We start from the raw sequence: 18,633 nt of genomic DNA on the forward strand, positions 1-18,633 counted from the left end.
GTGCACATGCAAACAAACAAACACACACACACACACACTCATTCCCCCTCACACACACACACATTGATGCACTGTAAATAGCTGCTACACTTTTACAGCGGTGCCGGCCCACAAGCTGAAGGAGATGACTCGGCAAAAAATAAAATTCAGTTTCTTATTGCTTATGTCAGCTTAAAATTACGATGCCAACCGGAGTGAAGAGTGGATGGTGTGCAGAAATGAATTGAATAAGAGGAATAATTTAAGTACAACCGTGTCGTAACTGAAAACATCATCCACTCCTCATCCAGGATTGAGTGTGTTGTCTCGGTAAAAGCAGGACATATAAAAGAAAATGGCGATAATAGTCACGATCCATACAGTCCATTTCTGTCACCTGGACAATTGTATTGACGATTGGCAGTCTATCATATCTGCAGATTGTAAGTGTACAGTAATTGCTACAATCGTGACCGCTATTGTCATATAAAAGTCTTCTCTAAAATGTATAAATAACTAAAATTACATAATATATTATATATTAACTGAATATAAACAACAACCATTGAAACAGAACTTTAGAGCTTTCTCATTTTAAAGTTTTATGTACAGGTACAATGCTACTCTCTAACACCTTTAACCACAAACCAGACAAAGTGTATCATGTGGAAAGATGCTGCTAAAGATCTAAAGCCAAGGTCTACAGTTCAGCCTAAATAACTCCCCTCAATATTTTGGATGGATGTAACATGAGTAAGATTTGCTTACTGTCAGTATTCTCATCTCGTATACAATATAGAACATATAGATAATAGTATCTCTTAAATAATTACATAATTTAGATGGCTTGATATGGTACAGTGTGTTTTCCATGAAGTGGGAGGAATAGAGAGGTGAAGTCCCGCGCCTTCTGGTGGACAGCATGGGACCTTATATCGGATAGAATATGTACGGTACGAGAGACAAATCATTTATTGAACCCGTTTGAATTTCACAATGAATCACACATATGATGTTTGTCAATTTAAAACATAATTTTGCAAGTCAAGAAAGTCACAGTTTGTTGTAGTATCATTTAGTTTTGTGTTAAACCGCTCGGTGAACTACATCTCTCATCTCGTACAATTTACGTCACCAATACTAGCCAACTATTTAACTATTTAACTATTTAGCTATGACCTCGCACAAATGAAACGTTATCTTACCTGATGTGTTTTATCCAGCGACTCCTGGTCTTTTTATCAGCTGGGAAGCGAAAGAACGAGCGAGACCCGTTGATCGTGCGAGTATATACCAGTACGAAACACACAGACATCGGAGCTTCAGCAAGAGAGACGTCACTTGCGCGATTTTTGGGTGTCTAGTCTTTCTACTTACGCATTTTCAAACTTTCTTGACTTGCAAAATTATCTTTTAAATTCACAAAAATCATATCTGTGATTCATGGTGCAATTCAAACGGGATCACAAAATTATTTGTCTCTCGCCGTTGACTACCGTTCATATCATAAGGTCCCATGGTGGTCCACCAGAGGGGGCGGGACTTCGTCTCTCTATAGTTGGAGGAGAGGTAAATGGAGGGATACAGACAGAAAGAAATCAGAGATGCTAGCTGAATAAATAAATAAATCATTGGAGTATAAACTGGATCAAGGTGACATGCAGTCCTCCTTGTGTCCCCTTGTAGTGATCATGTACCAAAAGTTGGTCCTGAATACACAAAGTGCCTGATTTCAAAGTTGAGAGGGGTCCCATCCAGAGAGAGAAAAACAAAAGCGGTGTCCAATTTTGTGCCTACATACTGTACGTACAAGTGCTCTGTTAGCAGCACGAGTTTGGTGTTTGACTTTGGCTGTAGCTTTTCACTGGTGACAGCAAAGGAGCGACGGAGATGCCAAGGGTCTGTTACTGATCTGAACACAGACGACTTTTATCTTTTGGTGTCACCAGGACTGGAAACGATGGTTGGCTCTAGCAAGCGAAGTCCTCGAATACCCCGTGGCGCCCGGCGTGATGGTGGTGAGGGTGCGGGTGAGGGTTGTGGTGGTTGGGTAGGATCGTGTTGGCGTACGCCCCCTCTGGTTGACTCCGTGTCATGTCATTGGGCTCCTGCTGAAGGCACAGCAAACACGTCAACTTCAACATCACGCTTCAGAGATCATTAAACGTCATATGTGATGATACCTAAATGAGAATCTCTTGACAAGGTCATTCAAAACCCTGACGATACTGAAGCAGCTTGGTCATGCTGTAGATGGTCTTTTACATTGCAATTTAAAGGGAAAATTTTTTCGTAACATTTTGGGAAAGGCTTATTCCCTTTCTATACAAGAGTGAGATGTAAAGAGTTATGTGCTGTAACTATTTTGTGACAACAGAGTGTATGCATTACTACCGTGAAGTATCTCCAGCTATAGCGCAGATATAGCCAGATATGGTCGAGATATGAGAACAGTTTGGTATTGATCTCTCTACAGGCACGATAGCCCTAAAAGGGGAAAACCACCTAAATAAATAATTCTAATATGCTATTTCCAGGGCCTAGGAAAGTTCAATCAATATTTGTTTTTCAGGAGCTACTCTCTCTCAAAGCCAGAAACCAGAGAAATAAGTCTCAATGGGAATGGAAGTCTGATTTTGTTTGTTTTCTTTTTTTTATACCCAAATGAGCTTTATTCTGTTGTAGTGTTGTCAGTTGTGAAACAGAAAATGTTCCCATATACTCAGATCGTTCCCCCGGGTGCTCTCAGTGTCATCTGTAACATCTTTCCCAATTAATTTTTTTATGGAGCCGTTCCACACTTTATACCCTGCGACATCACAAATTTGAGTTTTAGCTCTAGTTTTTGGATTTGAGAGAGAGTTTTTCATGTTTACTAATATTTTTGGACTGTGTTGGATGAATTTTTAAATTGGGGGTAGTTCCCCCTTAACAGCCTCACTGTGATGACTGCTCCTGACTGTTGTTTGCCAATAGTTACAGCACATAACTTCCACTAAAACCACAAATTGTCATATTTAGATTTCTGTTTAAGCATGAATTGAAAAAAGCAGATACAATCAGAAACAATTCAGAAAGAAGGTGCCGCACTGAGAGTCAGTTTCCTGTATCTGTTTCACTTGGGTTTTACAACTGCCCTGCCCCTTTAGGCAGCCCTGTCTCCTAAAAATTAAGTTTGCATTGTGAATTACATTTCGAGGGAAACGTATTTTGTCGCGAATTACGTTTGTTTTTTAAGTATCACAAATACGTTTGTAATGATAGTCCGCGGACGTCGGCGTAGGGAGGAGGTCGGGGTGGTTGATGGGTCAACAAACACTGGACTTTCTCTTCGAGGGCTGCTGTTCGTGTCCCGTGTGAAATTAAAAGTCACTCCTGCTCTGTACTTCGTGAGATATTAATCTTCTCATCTAACTCTTGAAAGAAAGTGTATTTCTCAAATTGGGTGTCCCAAAAGTATCGCTTTTAAATTTCACTATTTGACATCAAATATTTTGTCAAATCCAGGGAAGTGATAATGTATGCTGTGTGTCCAAATGCAACACAAATGTTGGCTGAATAAGAGACAAGGCTGAAATGACAAATTTTTCTCAGCTGTAGCTAATCATTAATTCAGTGAGACGTGTAAGATGGTGTATATAACATTTACACTCTGTCACAGATGCATCTTCATACATAGATTCTTTGAGAAAGATACCAGTAACTAGATATTTAAATATTAACTGAGTGAAATTACTTTTAAGTTCTGTATATATATATTTGAAGTTAATAGAGATCTGAATTCCCTGTTAGCTTGAATGGATTTTCTGTGAATTGTTAATGTTTTCTCCTGTAGATACTAAGGTTTTCTGCCTTTATTCTAAAACCAATTTTATGTCTACATCTCCACTGGAAAGTAAAATGTGATGTTAGCCAGTCACACCAGCCAAACCTAATCAAAGCTGCAAATATTGAACGGCAACAGAATAAATTGTGTTTTCGGTTTCTCTGGCTGACTTGTTTAAAAGTGAAAACCCTGTTATAGTTTTATAGTAGGGTGTGTGGAATTGAGACACAGTTAGATGTGAGACAAGAAGTCTATTGTTCAGATATAAGCAGAATGAAGTTGTGCAATAACAAATCCAAGCTCCAGGGGAGGATGTGCTTAGGACTAATTAGGAACAATACATTCTTCATTATTTTAGAATTATTCCCTCGTACTTTCCTAATGCAGTTACAGAGCTGCAGGGCGAGCTGTACACTCGGCATGAACACAACTATTTGTTAAAGTACAGTATGTGCTGTACCTTTGCTTTCATTTCCTCCAGACCCACTGTTGCAACAGTGCTGGTCTGCTGCTTGCTCTTCTTCTCCTCTTTCTGCGGCCTCAGCAGACGTTGTAGCCGGTGCTTGATCACCTGGATTCACCCATCGCACAGCGGCGAGGAGGGTGAAAGAGCAGAGATGAGTGAGGGAGACAAGAGACGCAGCGGAGTGAGGAGTTCTTTCACTGTGATGATGTCTGCATTACAGTCCCTCCCTCTGATTTAGCTTTATTCATACATGTTTGGTAGTCAGCAGGTAACCGGCTAGAAAGCTTAAAAGGGCATACAGCTGAGACAGGAGTTCACTTCATGATCAGCGTTAGTAGCATGTCTTCAGCACAGACCTGAACGGATATTATATTCTCCAGCCTGGAAATCAAATGAAACTCCTCACATGCATAATAAGAGATAACGTTTACACTGCCAGAGATTATCTGATACGTCTGGGAAGAACAGTGATATGTACTATCTGGGACTGTCAAAGTTAACGATAACGCGTTAACGCAAATTTATCCCTAATTTAAAGAGAGTCTAGAGTAAAGATACTGGCATCATATGAAACTAGAAAACCTAAGGTACCAAATATGTCATACTAGCTTGCCGTGAAGGAGGTTAAATAACGCTACAAACTTGCGCTAAACTTTGGCGCAGACAATATTTGTCATTGTTTTGTGTTGTTAATTGATTTCCAATAATAAATATATACATACATTTGCATAAAACAAGCATATTTGTCCACTCCCATGTTGATAAGAGTATTAAAAACTTGACAAATCTCCTTTTAAGGTACATTTTGAACAGATATAAAATGTGCGATTCATTCGCGATTAATCACAATTAAATATTCTAATTGATTGACAGCCCTAGTACTAACACATATCACAACAATATATTTTTTTCAATATTGAGGAAAATTAAATAGAAATACTTTCTAAATAGTTGCGTAATAAATTGGTTGCAACAGATTTTTTTCTGGGGAGAATAGTGCTGCAGGAATGAGGAATGAATTAGAATTTACGCTTCAAAAATCATAAAAGTGGTGTTTCATTTGTGGAGATTATTTTACTGAAAAAAACGTGTAAGTATCATAAATGTTTGTTTACCACCAAGTTTATTTTCTGCAGTAATCCAAAACCCAAAGGAAAAATCCCGTCGGCTTTTAGTCGAGGGAACCAGGGCGATGCTAACTTCCTGGTTGGCCTACAAAAATACGTCATCCCTGCAGCACTCTATTGCTGTTAATTATTGCTGATTATATCACAGCTAGTTCTGATCTCACATTGTGATTGGCTGATGTGTGTGGGCTTGCACAGGCACCATACCTCATAGACATAATCCAGTATTTCTAAGATTGTCAGGATGCTGGCTCCAATGAATAAACCCATCTGTCCACCAATGTCACCTGAAAAGAAGGAGCATGTAAGGACAAGCACAATGTAATGCCAGAGCAGTTCTTGTTTGCGACTAATGGACATGAAAAATAAGTGCAGCTACAATAACAACACCTCTCCCTCTGCACCAAGAGAGAAAAAAAAGTGATAGAAATCTTACCCAATAAACCTGCAACATCATAGGCTTTCTTTTGCTCAATTGTTTCATAGTTCAGAGCTTCAAAGAAGATATCTAAGACCAGGAAGTTGTCTCTGGAAAAACAAGTGTGGATGTCAAACACGGTGTCATACTCTTTTTGTTTCTGTTTTTATAATTCACTACAAAGTTAACATCATTTGAAAAAACACCATTCTGAGTCATCACTGTAAATTGTCATGATGGGACTGTCAGGCCTCCAGCGTTTTATACAGATCTAACCAGCGATTGTGAGATAATGAGGTGTTTGAGGGTTTAACTGAGATGAGCAGAACAAGCACTGACAGCATGCACACTCACCGCCACGTCTCTGATCTCCCTGGATTTGCAAAGTCTGGTGATATTAAGTGTTGTGAGGCATCATGCGCTCTTTGGATAAGGCATGTTTACCTTCTACCACATGCCTGCCTATTAGGCGCTGAGAGGAATTACAGCATGAGCACATTGGAAATGCATTAATTATAATCTGAATGTTAGTAAATGCTCCATAAAACACGTTGTAGAGCTGGATTAAAAGTTATAGCCCTGCCAGAGGTCGCTAGAAGTTACAATGTTGATTAAATCTCACAGTATTAATGAGCCGGATGGAACAAACAACCTCTACCAACCCTCCTGATTTTCCCAGGAAACTCTCGTTTTTCATTACCCTCTCCTGGTTTCCTCACGGATTTACAATTCTCCCGATTTATGGCAAATTTTGACACTTTTTTTTCCCTTTTTCGTTATCTTATCCTGTTTCTGGAACTGAACTGTGTATAATCCCTACAGTTTCCACCCGGACGACAATAGAGCTACACCAAGAGTGTGTTCCAATCCGCGTACTTCTGTACTTACACTTACTATTTTGAGTGCATAAGTGCGTTCACACTTGGAAGTACGGCAAAATGCAGTGCACTCAAAGTACCCGGATGTTGTACTCAAAACGGTCAGATCGTTGAGTGTGGAACGCTGGACACTTTCCACACTCAACTTTCGCCATCTTGGCTACGAAGCGGAAGGGGCGGAGCCACGACCACTATTCAAACATACGCAGATAACAGAATAAAACAATACAATACGTAAACAGGAGGACACATCGTAGGCGTAGGCGACGACGTTGGAAACGTAATTTCCACTCTGCTTTCATTTTTTTTCAGAAGATATTTTGGCGGGTAGCAAGCCGCGGTCAAATGTTGCGATCGTCATTTCTGGTCAGTGCGCTGCAGAGTATTCGATTTGAGACGACCCTACCCCGTTGAAATTTACGCACTACTGAAGTAAGTACAGAGTGCACAAAGTGCACTACATTGAAGTTTACTTCTGGAAGTACGTGGATTGGAACACAGTGCAACTGTCGTTTCCCAAATTATATGTGTTATGCATACATATTATACTCATAATGACATCGTGGTGCCTGATAATTAACTTACTATCACCAGTCTTTCTATTTCCAAGAAGATCAACTATTCACCTAAAGACAAAACATAAACGGATGCCTGTATGAAAGTATAATGGATTTTCCTTTATATTTATGGTTGTGTGTTTGTTATCACAGACTGGAGGTCATAGTTTATGGCCCTTTTTATTGACCACCACATCACCGCCCATACGTGAGCTTAGTCTTGTTGAACGCTCCTGTTGTACCTGATGTAGTCCTCTGACTTGTCGTATTTCCTGGAGAGATAGCGAGCAGAGCCCTTGCTGGGGATTTTGACCATGGAGAGCTCTTTACCGTAGCGGGTGAGATTACAGGGCGTCTCGCATGGACAGGTATCCCCACTGTTCTTCTGTAGCTGTGCTGCAACACAATGGAAACAGTAGTTTAACAGCTACAGACTGGGTCAGTTTCTGTGATGATTTGGTGGCACTCACTCTGCCAGAGAAACATATAAGATACCACACTGAATCTAAAGGGAAAAACAATCTGCCACGGAGGAAAAAGTGTGAAGGAAGGGAGTGTGTCTTATAAAAATAGTAGTGTTGGGTGCAGCGGAGCACGCTGTAAACACAATATTTACACATTATCACCATTTCAAGTTTTTAGTAGTATTAGCATTAATTTGGAGCTGTGTTTCTGAACACCTGGTCTTTTAGCTCTGTTTTGGTCTCCACCAACTCTCTCTTTAGCTGCTAAATGCTCCAATATGTTCACTAGCTAGTCGATAACTTTGTCTCTGTGCTTTGATGGGTGCTATGCCATTGTTCCAATCAAATCCCAATATACCAATCCCAATAGTCCGAAAAATGTCCAGACAGCCCGTTATCCCGGACAGAAGCACATGGCTAATTATTATGCAAATTGATGTCATCGGATCTTTCTGGTCACAGTATTTTTTTTTGACCCGCCTCTGCTTGGCTGACAGTCTTACCCAACTAATTTCACTCCTCATGCTTAAACCTAACCAACCAACGAAGGCATTCAAGGCAACGAGACGGGAAGGTACGATGATGTCATTCTGCATAATAATTAGGCAGTCCCCGTTTGATGCTGGGCGGGTAGCGTTCAGTGGGTTTATCATTACTGCTATTTATGACTAGAATAACTTGACAAATCAAATTAATATTCAGGTTCCCAGCTTTCAGATGATGTACACCACTTCTATGTCACATATATGGTTGACCTGCTATCTCCCCCTAAAGATGCCCTGCCCTCCCCTAAAAAAGACAAAAACAGGTCTTTGAAATTGTGGTGTATAGATTGGTGCAGCTTTAAAGTTGCATGTTAAAGAGGACCTATTATGCTTTTGTGCTTTTCCCCTTTCCTTTAGTGTGTTATATAGTTTTTTTGTGCATGTAAAAGGTCTGCAAAGTTACAAAGCCCAAAGCTCCTCCTGAACTGCCGGAAACACCTTGCTTGAAGTCCCGCCTTTTCTTCCATAAAGTGGTGATGTCACCAAGTAACACATTTGCATAATACCTGTGTAAGTGCTGCAGCACGGCCGGTATGAGAAAAAAAAGAAGTTTTTTGAACATTAAAGTATGTTCAAGTAGAAACCCAAAATAAAAGTATACACCTTAAAATAAGCATAATAGGTCATCTTTAATATACTTTATTACATGACCACATAAATTATGTATGTTTCTGATTGGTTGGCAGGCGTCCATCACAACAGTACAACATACTGGGACACTTCAATTACATTTCCAGTCAACAGCACTTTTGGGACATGTCACATTACCCCACAATGACAATTTAAAAATACCCTGTTTCCTTTAGTAAGTGGCCATGGTGGTGTAAGAACAAATAATACAATTGCGTGCTGATGTAGTTTAAGAAAAATATATACACCAGCTGAGATGATTAGGCCTTCTCTCTGTGTGGCTCTTTCAGTACAGTAATGAGGGCTTTCGAAGGCTAAAATATATTTTTTATTGAGAAGCAGCAGTCAGCACTCAGCATCATTAAATTATATTACTTTCATGCCCAGAAAATTACTAGCAGTTAGTGTTTCTCCCAGTTGTATGGGTAATTTTGAGGATGAACAAATTCAATACAGCCTTTTGAATGCAGAATTAACAGTTTGTAAAATCATCAAATGTGCATCAAAATGTCAGGTCATGTCAGGTTTTATAGACTTATAGACTCACCGCCATATTAGAAACAGACCACATGATATTAACAGACCTGGATATATCAACAAAATGATAACCGTATTATTTAATAGACAACTGTGGCAACAGTGTTTACAATAATTCAATTACGGCATTTGTTTGGAGAATAAATGATGAAGTACTGTAACGGCTCTGTATACCTTCCTTGATTTAACATCCAATTAACTCGCAGGCATGAATTGTTCACACATTAACAAATAGATATTCAACTCTGAAACAGCACTATATACACAGGAGAGTAAATAGCTTTTCCCCAATCTCTCTTTTCAAATTCTAAATGTATTCAGTCCACACAAAAAAACAGAGAGAGGGAGCACTGAGAGCAGTAATTATAAATTGGTGATTTATATATTTTATAACTCTCATGTGTATGCAGGAGCACAGTGGCATATATCCTTTGTCTGATATGGGAACAAAACACCTTTACAATATAAATATATAAATGATATTCTAATTTATTACCTTTCATGGAGGGCGAATGTATTCATTTGATTCAGGAATATGACCCACATGAATATGGCCCGCTCCTGTAAGATATAGCTAAGATTTCATTCAATTTTAAATAAGGTTTGAATTCAGCAAAGATAGACATAATTAAATTTTCTGGCTTATTTGGCTGAGAAATGTTAATTGTACTTATATGTCTGCCATGACCATGAAAAATGTCTTTTTTTTTTTACTGCAACCGCGATGCCATTGAAACCAAGGCAGCTTTGTTGGAGGAGGCGAGAGAGGTCGGAGTCAGAGCTGAAGGTGGGGGTGCAGTCAGATATGCAGAAATGGAGAGTCGGTTTAATATTAACAGTTCAACAATGGAGCCAGCACAGCCATCAAGCTCTAAAGTGACTAAATCACAATGAGGAAAAGTAATTTCAAAATATCAAGTCTACCTGCAGGTATTTGTATTACAGAAAAAAAAATCCTTATCATATTTACTGAGTGTGTTTCCATTTCCCTTTGGGCGAATGCATTGTAATGAGAAAAGAAATGAAGGAAGATTGTTTCTTACCGAGTGCTTTGTCAACACAGTTGATTTTACTGGGAGGGCAGATAGCTGCAGTTCCTGGAGAGGAGAACAGAAAATGAGTCTGATCAATCAGAAACAAAATGATCAGTGACCCGTGTCTGCTGCAATGAGGAGTCCTGGCTGTGAACAACACTCCACAGCTTATTAGTCATCTTCGAATGAGGGCAGGCACACAGAGGACGACTTCCATCCGCGGAGCGCGGGGCCGCCTTGGACGTCTGCTCTCGATTGCACTGAGAAATGGAGCATGCTGGCTTCACCCATAACGCATATTTAAAAAGTCTTTAAAAAACAATCAATGAGTCATTTCCTCGCAGACAAACATATTGCCCAGACCATTAATGACAGGTATTCATCAGCAGCACAATTAATTGGCAGAGGTGTGTCTGTAAAATGTTCAGGGTTAATGTTTTGTGCAAGTCTCCTTCCCAATCACTAGGAAATGTTAATTAATGCGCAATGAAATGATGTCTGATGATCTGAGGAGTTTCAGCTGGTTCTGTTGTAGAAATAACCATCATTAAAGGTAAGGTGTGTAGGATTTGGAAGCATCTAGTGGTGTGGTTGCAGATTGCAACCAACCAAGTACCCCTCTGCTCACTACTTCCTTTCTAAGACTGCCGCCAAGTGCAAAACTGTGGTACGCCGTTCACCTTGTTCAGAGGCCATCCGTACCATAATAACACTACTTTAGGAGCAGACGGCAGCTGGCGGTAACACGGTTTTGCACTCAGGTGTCTAAAGTCACAGGCCTAGACTGTACTCTATATCAGGGGTTCTCAACCAGTGTGCCGCGGCACACTGGTTCTCAACATTGGTTGAGAACCAATATCCCTCTCTGTCAACACGGAAGGTGTGCCTCGGAAATGTTTCGACAATCACAAGTGTGCCTTCAGTTGCAAAAGGTTGAGAACCCCTGCTCTATATGATACATGATATGATACATACATGAAACAAAACGGCGTTTGCAGACCATTTTCACACAACTCTTACTCACCACTTGGCTTCATTCCAGATGGCCTTTATTGAAATGATCAGATGAGATGAAGATGAAAAATGAGAAGATCCTTCAGGGTTTTTCCTCTTGACTATACATGTAAGGTTGGCCGAGTGGCTAAGGCATAAAAACTGAGAAAAATTCCAGTTAAGCAGTCCAGGTGTATTTATTAACACTTAGTGGAAACCAACAATCCAGTGCAAAAATAGGTACAGTGCAGGCCTGGCATCCAGGAAACAGGTTCTTCCAAAATAATGAAAAATATAAGCAAAATGACAAAAATATATGTCAAGATACAGCATAGGCTATGCCCCTTTAAATGTTGGGCCCTTGCGGCTCTACAATATGGCTTGTCTCTCATCAGAGGTTTGCTCTCCACTGACCCCCCTCCAGGTATTCCAGCCTCCTCTTTTATGGAGCTGGATCCTACTAAGTAAAATTGATAATAATTAATAATCAATCAAACAACAGCATAGTAATATCCAGTCCAAAAAATAGGACATAATTTATAATTAAATTATAAAACATTTAATATAACATTTTGAGGCAAGTAATTATTCAAACTAATTAAAATTACCTTGCCTATTGTTAACCCCCCCAAACACCCCTCCAACTCTACTGTACTTGGTACCTTCTCTGGAAACCCCCCTTACATAAGCTATTGGTACGCTCCTGTTCGGTTTCGGCAGTCCAGGTCTAAACCAAGGAGCGCATCTACAGCAGAGAAGAAAGGGTGACAAACAATTTACTGAATATCCATTTTACAATAAATGGAAATGTTCAATATTAATACTTATGCCTGTGTGTAATTCATAAATACATTTTTACTTTGTATCACTATGACCCCCATTAAGAAATTGATTACTTTGTCGGCGGGTCTCCCGACATTTAGAAGTACTGATGCTACAGTAACACTTAACCCCGACACCTCCAAGCCGGCTTGATTTAATATATTATGATGGAGGTGGCGTTACAGTGTGTGTGCTTTGCATCTTACTTTACAGGGCACGGTCTAACCCGTGACATTTCCCCCCCCCTTCTGAAGACGACCCCTGTGGAGTCCTAGAAAGGAAGTCCGCTGTGCAGTTTTCCGTTCCCTTCCTGTAATGGACTACAAAGTCAAACGGCTGTAGTGCGAGGAACCACCTAGTGATTCTGGAGTTGGTGTCCTTCATGTCTTTCAGCCAGGTCAGTGCACGATGGTCTGTCTCCAGGGTGAACTTCCTCCCTAACAAGTAGTACTTCAGGGAGTCCAGTGCCCATTTGATGGCAAGACATTCCTTCTCCACCACAGAGTATCTGCCTTCATGCTTGAGGAGCTTCCTGCTTATGTATGCGATGGGCTGGAGGTCTTCTGGTTCTCCTTGCAGCAACACTGCTCCAATGCCAACCTCCGATGCATCCGTCTGGACTGTGAAATGCCTCTCAAAATCTGGGCTTTTCAGAAGGGGCCCCTTGCACAGGGAGTCCTTCAGGCTCTGGAAGGCCTCCTCACATTCCTCTGTCCACTTCACCCTGTTGGGCTCGTTCTTCCTGGTGAGGTTTGTGAGGGGCGCCGAGATGGTTGAAAAACAGGGTATGAACCGACTATACCAGCCAACCAGGCCCATGAAGGACTTTACCTGAGTCTTGGTAGTGGGCCTCTCAGCCAACTTGACGGCTTCCACCTTCCCCACTTGTGGTCGGATTACCCCCTTTAACCATTACCTCAGACTTACCCCTCGCCTGGCGCAGTCCAGCGTAGTGGTAGGCCCCTGGACTCTTGTGGGCCGAGACATAGATGTCGACCAGCTCCGCCGCTTTTGCCGCTGTCTCAGGATTGTGTTCTTTGACCCAGGTCTTCACCTCTGGGTAGAGGATCCTGAGGTACTGCTCGAGGACGATCTTCTCCAAGATGTCTTCCTTACCGACGGCATCGAAGTCTACCCACTTGCAGAATAAGTCCTTGAGGCGGGTATACAGCTCCTGAGGGGACTCGTCTGCTGGCATGTCCAAGGCCCGGAAGCGCTGCCGATAAGAATCTCTGTTTACTTCATATTTCTTCAACACTGCCTCTTTCAGTCCGTCATAGTCTTGAGTGTGAGCTGGGTCCATAGCTACAAAAGCACTTCTTGCTTTACCAGTTAACAAGGGAATTAGTCGGATGGACCAGTCTCGTCACGGCCAGTTGTAAACAGTTGCCAATCTTTCAAAAGTTGTGAGAAAATGTTCAATGTCATCGGAGTCCTCCAACCTCCCAAGCTTTGGTTCTCCTCCTGGCACCCTACTTGACCCAGATGATGGCCGCTGTGACGTGCTTGTTTCCATGAGCTGGTCGACCTGGTGGGTTAGGATGCTGAGCTTATGCTCCTGCCTTGCATTTTGCTCCTCCTGCTTCGTTTCCCTCTCCAACTGAAACCGCATGAAAGTTTCAAACATTTTGGCCAGGTTCAAAAAACTTGCCTCCGGGGAAGTGGTTGGGTCCACTATGGGCTGGAAGGCTTCCTTGAGAGCTCCCCCTGTGGCCCCCTCTTCCTCAGGCATGTCTGTTTGCTGCTGCTGCTGCTGCTGTTGCTGCCGTGTCTGCTGGATTTTTGGAGGCATTCTGCCTGTTTTTTCTTTTTCTTCTGACACCACATGTAAGGTTGGCCGAGTGGCTAAGGCGTAAAAACTGAGAAAAATTCCAGTTAAGCAGTCCAGGTGTATTTATTAACACTTAGTGGAAACCAACAATCCAGTGCAAAAATAGGTACAGTGCAGGCCTGGCATCCAGGAAACAGGTTCTTCCAAAATAATGAAAAATATAAGCAAAATGACAAAAATATATATCAAGATACAGCATAGGCTATGCCCCTTTAAATGTTGGGCCCTTGCGGCTCTACAATATGGCTTGTCTCTCATCAGAGGTTTGCTCTCCACTGACCCCCCTCCAGGTATTCCAGCCTCCTCTTTTATGGAGCTGGATCCTACTAAGTAAAATTGATAATAATTAATAATCAATCAAACAACAGCATAGTAATATCCAGTCCAAAAAATAGGACATAATTTATAATTAAATTATAAAACATTTAATATAACATTTTGAGGCAAGTAATTATTCAAACTAATTAAAATTACCTTGCCTATTGTTAACCCCCCCAAACACCCCTCCAACTCTACTGTACTTGGTACCTTCTCTGGAAACCCCCCTTACATAAGCTATTGGTACGCTCCTGTTCGGTTTCGGCAGTCCAGGTCTAAACCAAGGAGCGCATCTACAGCAGAGAAGAAAGGGTGACAAACAATTTACTGAATATCCATTTTACAATAAATGGAAATGTTCAATATTAATACTTATGCCTGTGTGTAATTCATAAATACATTTTTACTTTGTATCACTATGACCCCCATTAAGAAATTGATTACTTTGTCGGCGGGTCTCCCGACATTTAGAAGTACTGATGCTACAGTAACACTTAACCCCGACACCTCCAAGCCGGCTTGATTTAATATATTATGATGGAGGTGGCGTTACAGTGTGTGTGCTTTGCATCTTACTTTACAGGGCACGGTCTAACCCGTGACATTTCCCCCCCCCTTCTGAAGACGACCCCTGTGGAGTCCTAGAAAGGAAGTCCGCTGTGCAGTTTTCCGTTCCCTTCCTGTAATGGACTACAAAGTCAAACGGCTGTAGTGCGAGGAACCACCTAGTGATTCTGGAGTTGGTGTCCTTCATGTCTTTCAGCCAGGTCAGTGCACGATGGTCTGTCTCCAGGGTGAACTTCCTCCCTAACAAGTAGTACTTCAGGGAGTCCAGTGCCCATTTGATGGCAAGACATTCCTTCTCCACCACAGAGTATCTGCCTTCATGCTTGAGGAGCTTCCTGCTTATGTATGCGATGGGCTGGAGGTCTTCTGGTTCTCCTTGCAGCAACACTGCTCCAATGCCAACCTCCGATGCATCCGTCTGGACTGTGAAATGCCTCTCAAAATCTGGGCTTTTCAGAAGGGGCCCCTTGCACAGGGAGTCCTTCAGGCTCTGGAAGGCCTCCTCACATTCCTCTGTCCACTTCACCCTGTTGGGCTCGTTCTTCCTGGTGAGGTTTGTGAGGGGCGCCGAGATGGTTGAAAAACAGGGTATGAACCGACTATACCAGCCAACCAGGCCCATGAAGGACTTTACCTGAGTCTTGGTAGTGGGCCTCTCAGCCAACTTGACGGCTTCCACCTTCCCCACTTGTGGTCGGATTACCCCCTTTAACCATTACCTCAGACTTACCCCTCGCCTGGCGCAGTCCAGCGTAGTGGTAGGCCCCTGGACTCTTGTGGGCCGAGACATAGATGTCGACCAGCTCCGCCGCTTTTGCCGCTGTCTCAGGATTGTGTTCTTTGACCCAGGTCTTCACCTCTGGGTAGAGGATCCTGAGGTACTGCTCGAGGACGATCTTCTCCAAGATGTCTTCCTTACCGACGGCATCGAAGTCTACCCACTTGCAGAATAAGTCCTTGAGGCGGGTATACAGCTCCTGAGGGGACTCGTCTGCTGGCATGTCCAAGGCCCGGAAGCGCTGCCGATAAGAATCTCTGTTTACTTCATATTTCTTCAACACTGCCTCTTTCAGTCCGTCATAGTCTTGAGTGTGAGCTGGGTCCATAGCTACAAAAGCACTTCTTGCTTTACCAGTTAACAAGGGAATTAGTCGGATGGACCAGTCTCGTCACGGCCAGTTGTAAACAGTTGCCAATCTTTCAAAAGTTGTGAGAAAATGTTCAATGTCATCGGAGTCCTCCAACCTCCCAAGCTTTGGTTCTCCTCCTGGCACCCTACTTGACCCAGATGATGGCCGCTGTGACGTGCTTGTTTCCATGAGCTGGTCGACCTGGTGGGTTAGGATGCTGAGCTTATGCTCCTGCCTTGCATTTTGCTCCTCCTGCTTCGTTTCCCTCTCCAACTGAAACCGCATGAAAGTTTCAAACATTTTGGCCAGGTTCAAAAAACTTGCCTCCGGGGAAGTGGTTGGGTCCACTATGGGCTGGAAGGCTTCCTTGAGAGCTCCCCCTGTGGCCCCCTCTTCCTCAGGCATGTCTGTTTGCTGCTGCTGCTGCTGCTGTTGCTGCCGTGTCTGCTGGATTTTTGGAGGCATTCTGCCTGTTTTTTCTTTTTCTTCTGACACCACATGTAAGGTTGGCCGAGTGGCTAAGGCGTAAAAACTGAGAAAAATTCCAGTTAAGCAGTCCAGGTGTATTTATTAACACTTAGTGGAAACCAACAATCCAGTGCAAAAATAGGTACAGTGCAGGCCTGGCATCCAGGAAACAGGTTCTTCCAAAATAATGAAAAATATAAGCAAAATGACAAAAATATATATCAAGATACAGCATAGGCTATGCCCCTTTAAATGTTGGGCCCTTGCGGCTCTACAATATGGCTTGTCTCTCATCAGAGGTTTGCTCTCCACTGACCCCCCTCCAGGTATTCCAGCCTCCTCTTTTATGGAGCTGGATCCTACTAAGTAAAATTGATAATAATTAATAATCAATCAAACAACAGCATAGTAATATCCAGTCCAAAAAATAGGACATAATTTATAATTAAATTATAAAACATTTAATATAACATTTTGAGGCAAGTAATTATTCAAACTAATTAAAATTACCTTGCCTATTGTTAACCCCCCCAAACACCCCTCCAACTCTACTGTACTTGGTACCTTCTCTGGAAACCCCCCTTACATAAGCTATTGGTACGCTCCTGTTCGGTTTCGGCAGTCCAGGTCTAAACCAAGGAGCGCATCTACAGCAGAGAAGAAAGGGTGACAAACAATTTACTGAATATCCATTTTACAATAAATGGAAATGTTCAATATTAATACTTATGCCTGTGTGTAATTCATAAATACATTTTTACTTTGTATCACTATGACCCCCATTAAGAAATTGATTACTTTGTCGGCGGGTCTCCCGACATTTAGAAGTACTGATGCTACAGTAACACTTAACCCCGACACCTCCAAGCCGGCTTGATTTAATATATTATGATGGAGGTGGCGTTACAGTGTGTGTGCGTTGCATCTTACTTTACAGGGCACGGTCTAACCCGTGACAATACTCATTTGCTCGCTTTCCTCATTTCTGTTTCTCTTCTCGTGCACTGACTCGTTTAAGCTGAACAGCCAATCAGAGTGATTTCTCTCACCGACGGTCTTCCTCGCCGATTCAACATGCTGAATCGGCCGAAAAACCTCCAACACGAACAGACTAGAGCTGACAGTGCGAGACACACCGCAAAAACCAGGCTGACGGACGCTCAGCGACGACCCCAAAATGTCCGATGGCCGACCGTAAGCTTGGTGTGTCAGGGCATTTATGAGCAACGAAAGTCAGACGGAGGCTGGCGGAACCACGGTTTTGAACTCTGCGGCTTACTGCAGTTTCATAAGCGCGTCAGAGAACTACGGTGGCCTTCAGGTAACATGGCGGTTGACTCCGTGAAGAGGACCCGCTCCCTATGTAGATATGAAGGACTCATTCCAAGTCTTAGTTTCAGGCAATTATACACTAATGAAAACATAATTATGAATATTATATTACATTCTGCTAACAGATCCCCTGAAATGTTACACACTGTTCCTTTAAATATTATTGATTGATGAAAAAGAACAACTTTAAATCATCTTGTGCATTTTATTTTTTAGAAATGTTGAGTGTGGAAGCAAAAGCTGTGGTGTCTCTGTCGTCCACACACTATGAACAAGAACAACTTAAAAGCCTTTTTTTTTTGGGGTGGACATCCAAATATAGAAATAGGATGAAATACTGAAATATTAATCTTGAACCAAAGAATCCAGGAAAACACAGTTTTGCTTCTACACCTCGCAGTTCAGGAGTCATGAGCAAAAAATATATAAGATGCTTTATAAATAGCCACCTAAAAAAACTCACTCATCACGTGTCCGGGAATTTTTAGGAATCTGTGAAGTTGTTTTTGTCCTGCTAACAATCACAGATGCATAAATGTGTCACCAAATATATGATCTACTTGGTGGAGGCCACAGAAAGAGAACAACATGAACAACAAGATAATTCAGTGTCTTAAAAGGACAAGAAATATGAACGCACAAACCCCAAAAAAGACAATTAAACAAGTACAAAAGACTGAAAAACTAGAAGCAACAGACTGTAAACTAATG

At 41.9% G+C, this 18,633-nt stretch overlaps 1 protein-coding gene across 2 annotated transcripts in view; it reads right to left on the minus strand.

Moving 5' to 3' along the window:
• Positions 1 to 556: 556 nt before the first annotated feature.
• Positions 557 to 18,633, minus strand: part of asic4a (acid-sensing (proton-gated) ion channel family member 4a) — a 106,245-nt gene continuing 88,168 nt past the window's right edge. The window contains exons 5-10 of one of the 2 annotated variants that reach the window (XM_074659742.1): positions 10,471 to 10,524; positions 7,494 to 7,647; positions 5,835 to 5,926; positions 5,606 to 5,685; positions 4,266 to 4,376; positions 557 to 2,090 (exon numbers count right to left, since the gene is read on the minus strand). In XM_074659742.1, the coding sequence (XP_074515843.1) occupies positions 1,950 to 2,090; positions 4,266 to 4,376; positions 5,606 to 5,685; positions 5,835 to 5,926; positions 7,494 to 7,647; positions 10,471 to 10,524 (632 nt within the window). In that variant the 3' untranslated portion in view covers positions 557 to 1,949. The remainder of the gene's footprint in view (positions 2,091 to 4,265; positions 4,377 to 5,605; positions 5,686 to 5,834; positions 5,927 to 7,493; positions 7,648 to 10,470; positions 10,525 to 18,633) is intronic. The other variant, XM_074659743.1, reaches the window with a different exon arrangement.

This window comes from Sebastes fasciatus, chromosome 14 (assembly GCF_043250625.1).
Source record: "Sebastes fasciatus isolate fSebFas1 chromosome 14, fSebFas1.pri, whole genome shotgun sequence".
NCBI classification, from domain to species: Eukaryota; Metazoa; Chordata; class Actinopteri; order Perciformes; family Sebastidae; genus Sebastes; species Sebastes fasciatus.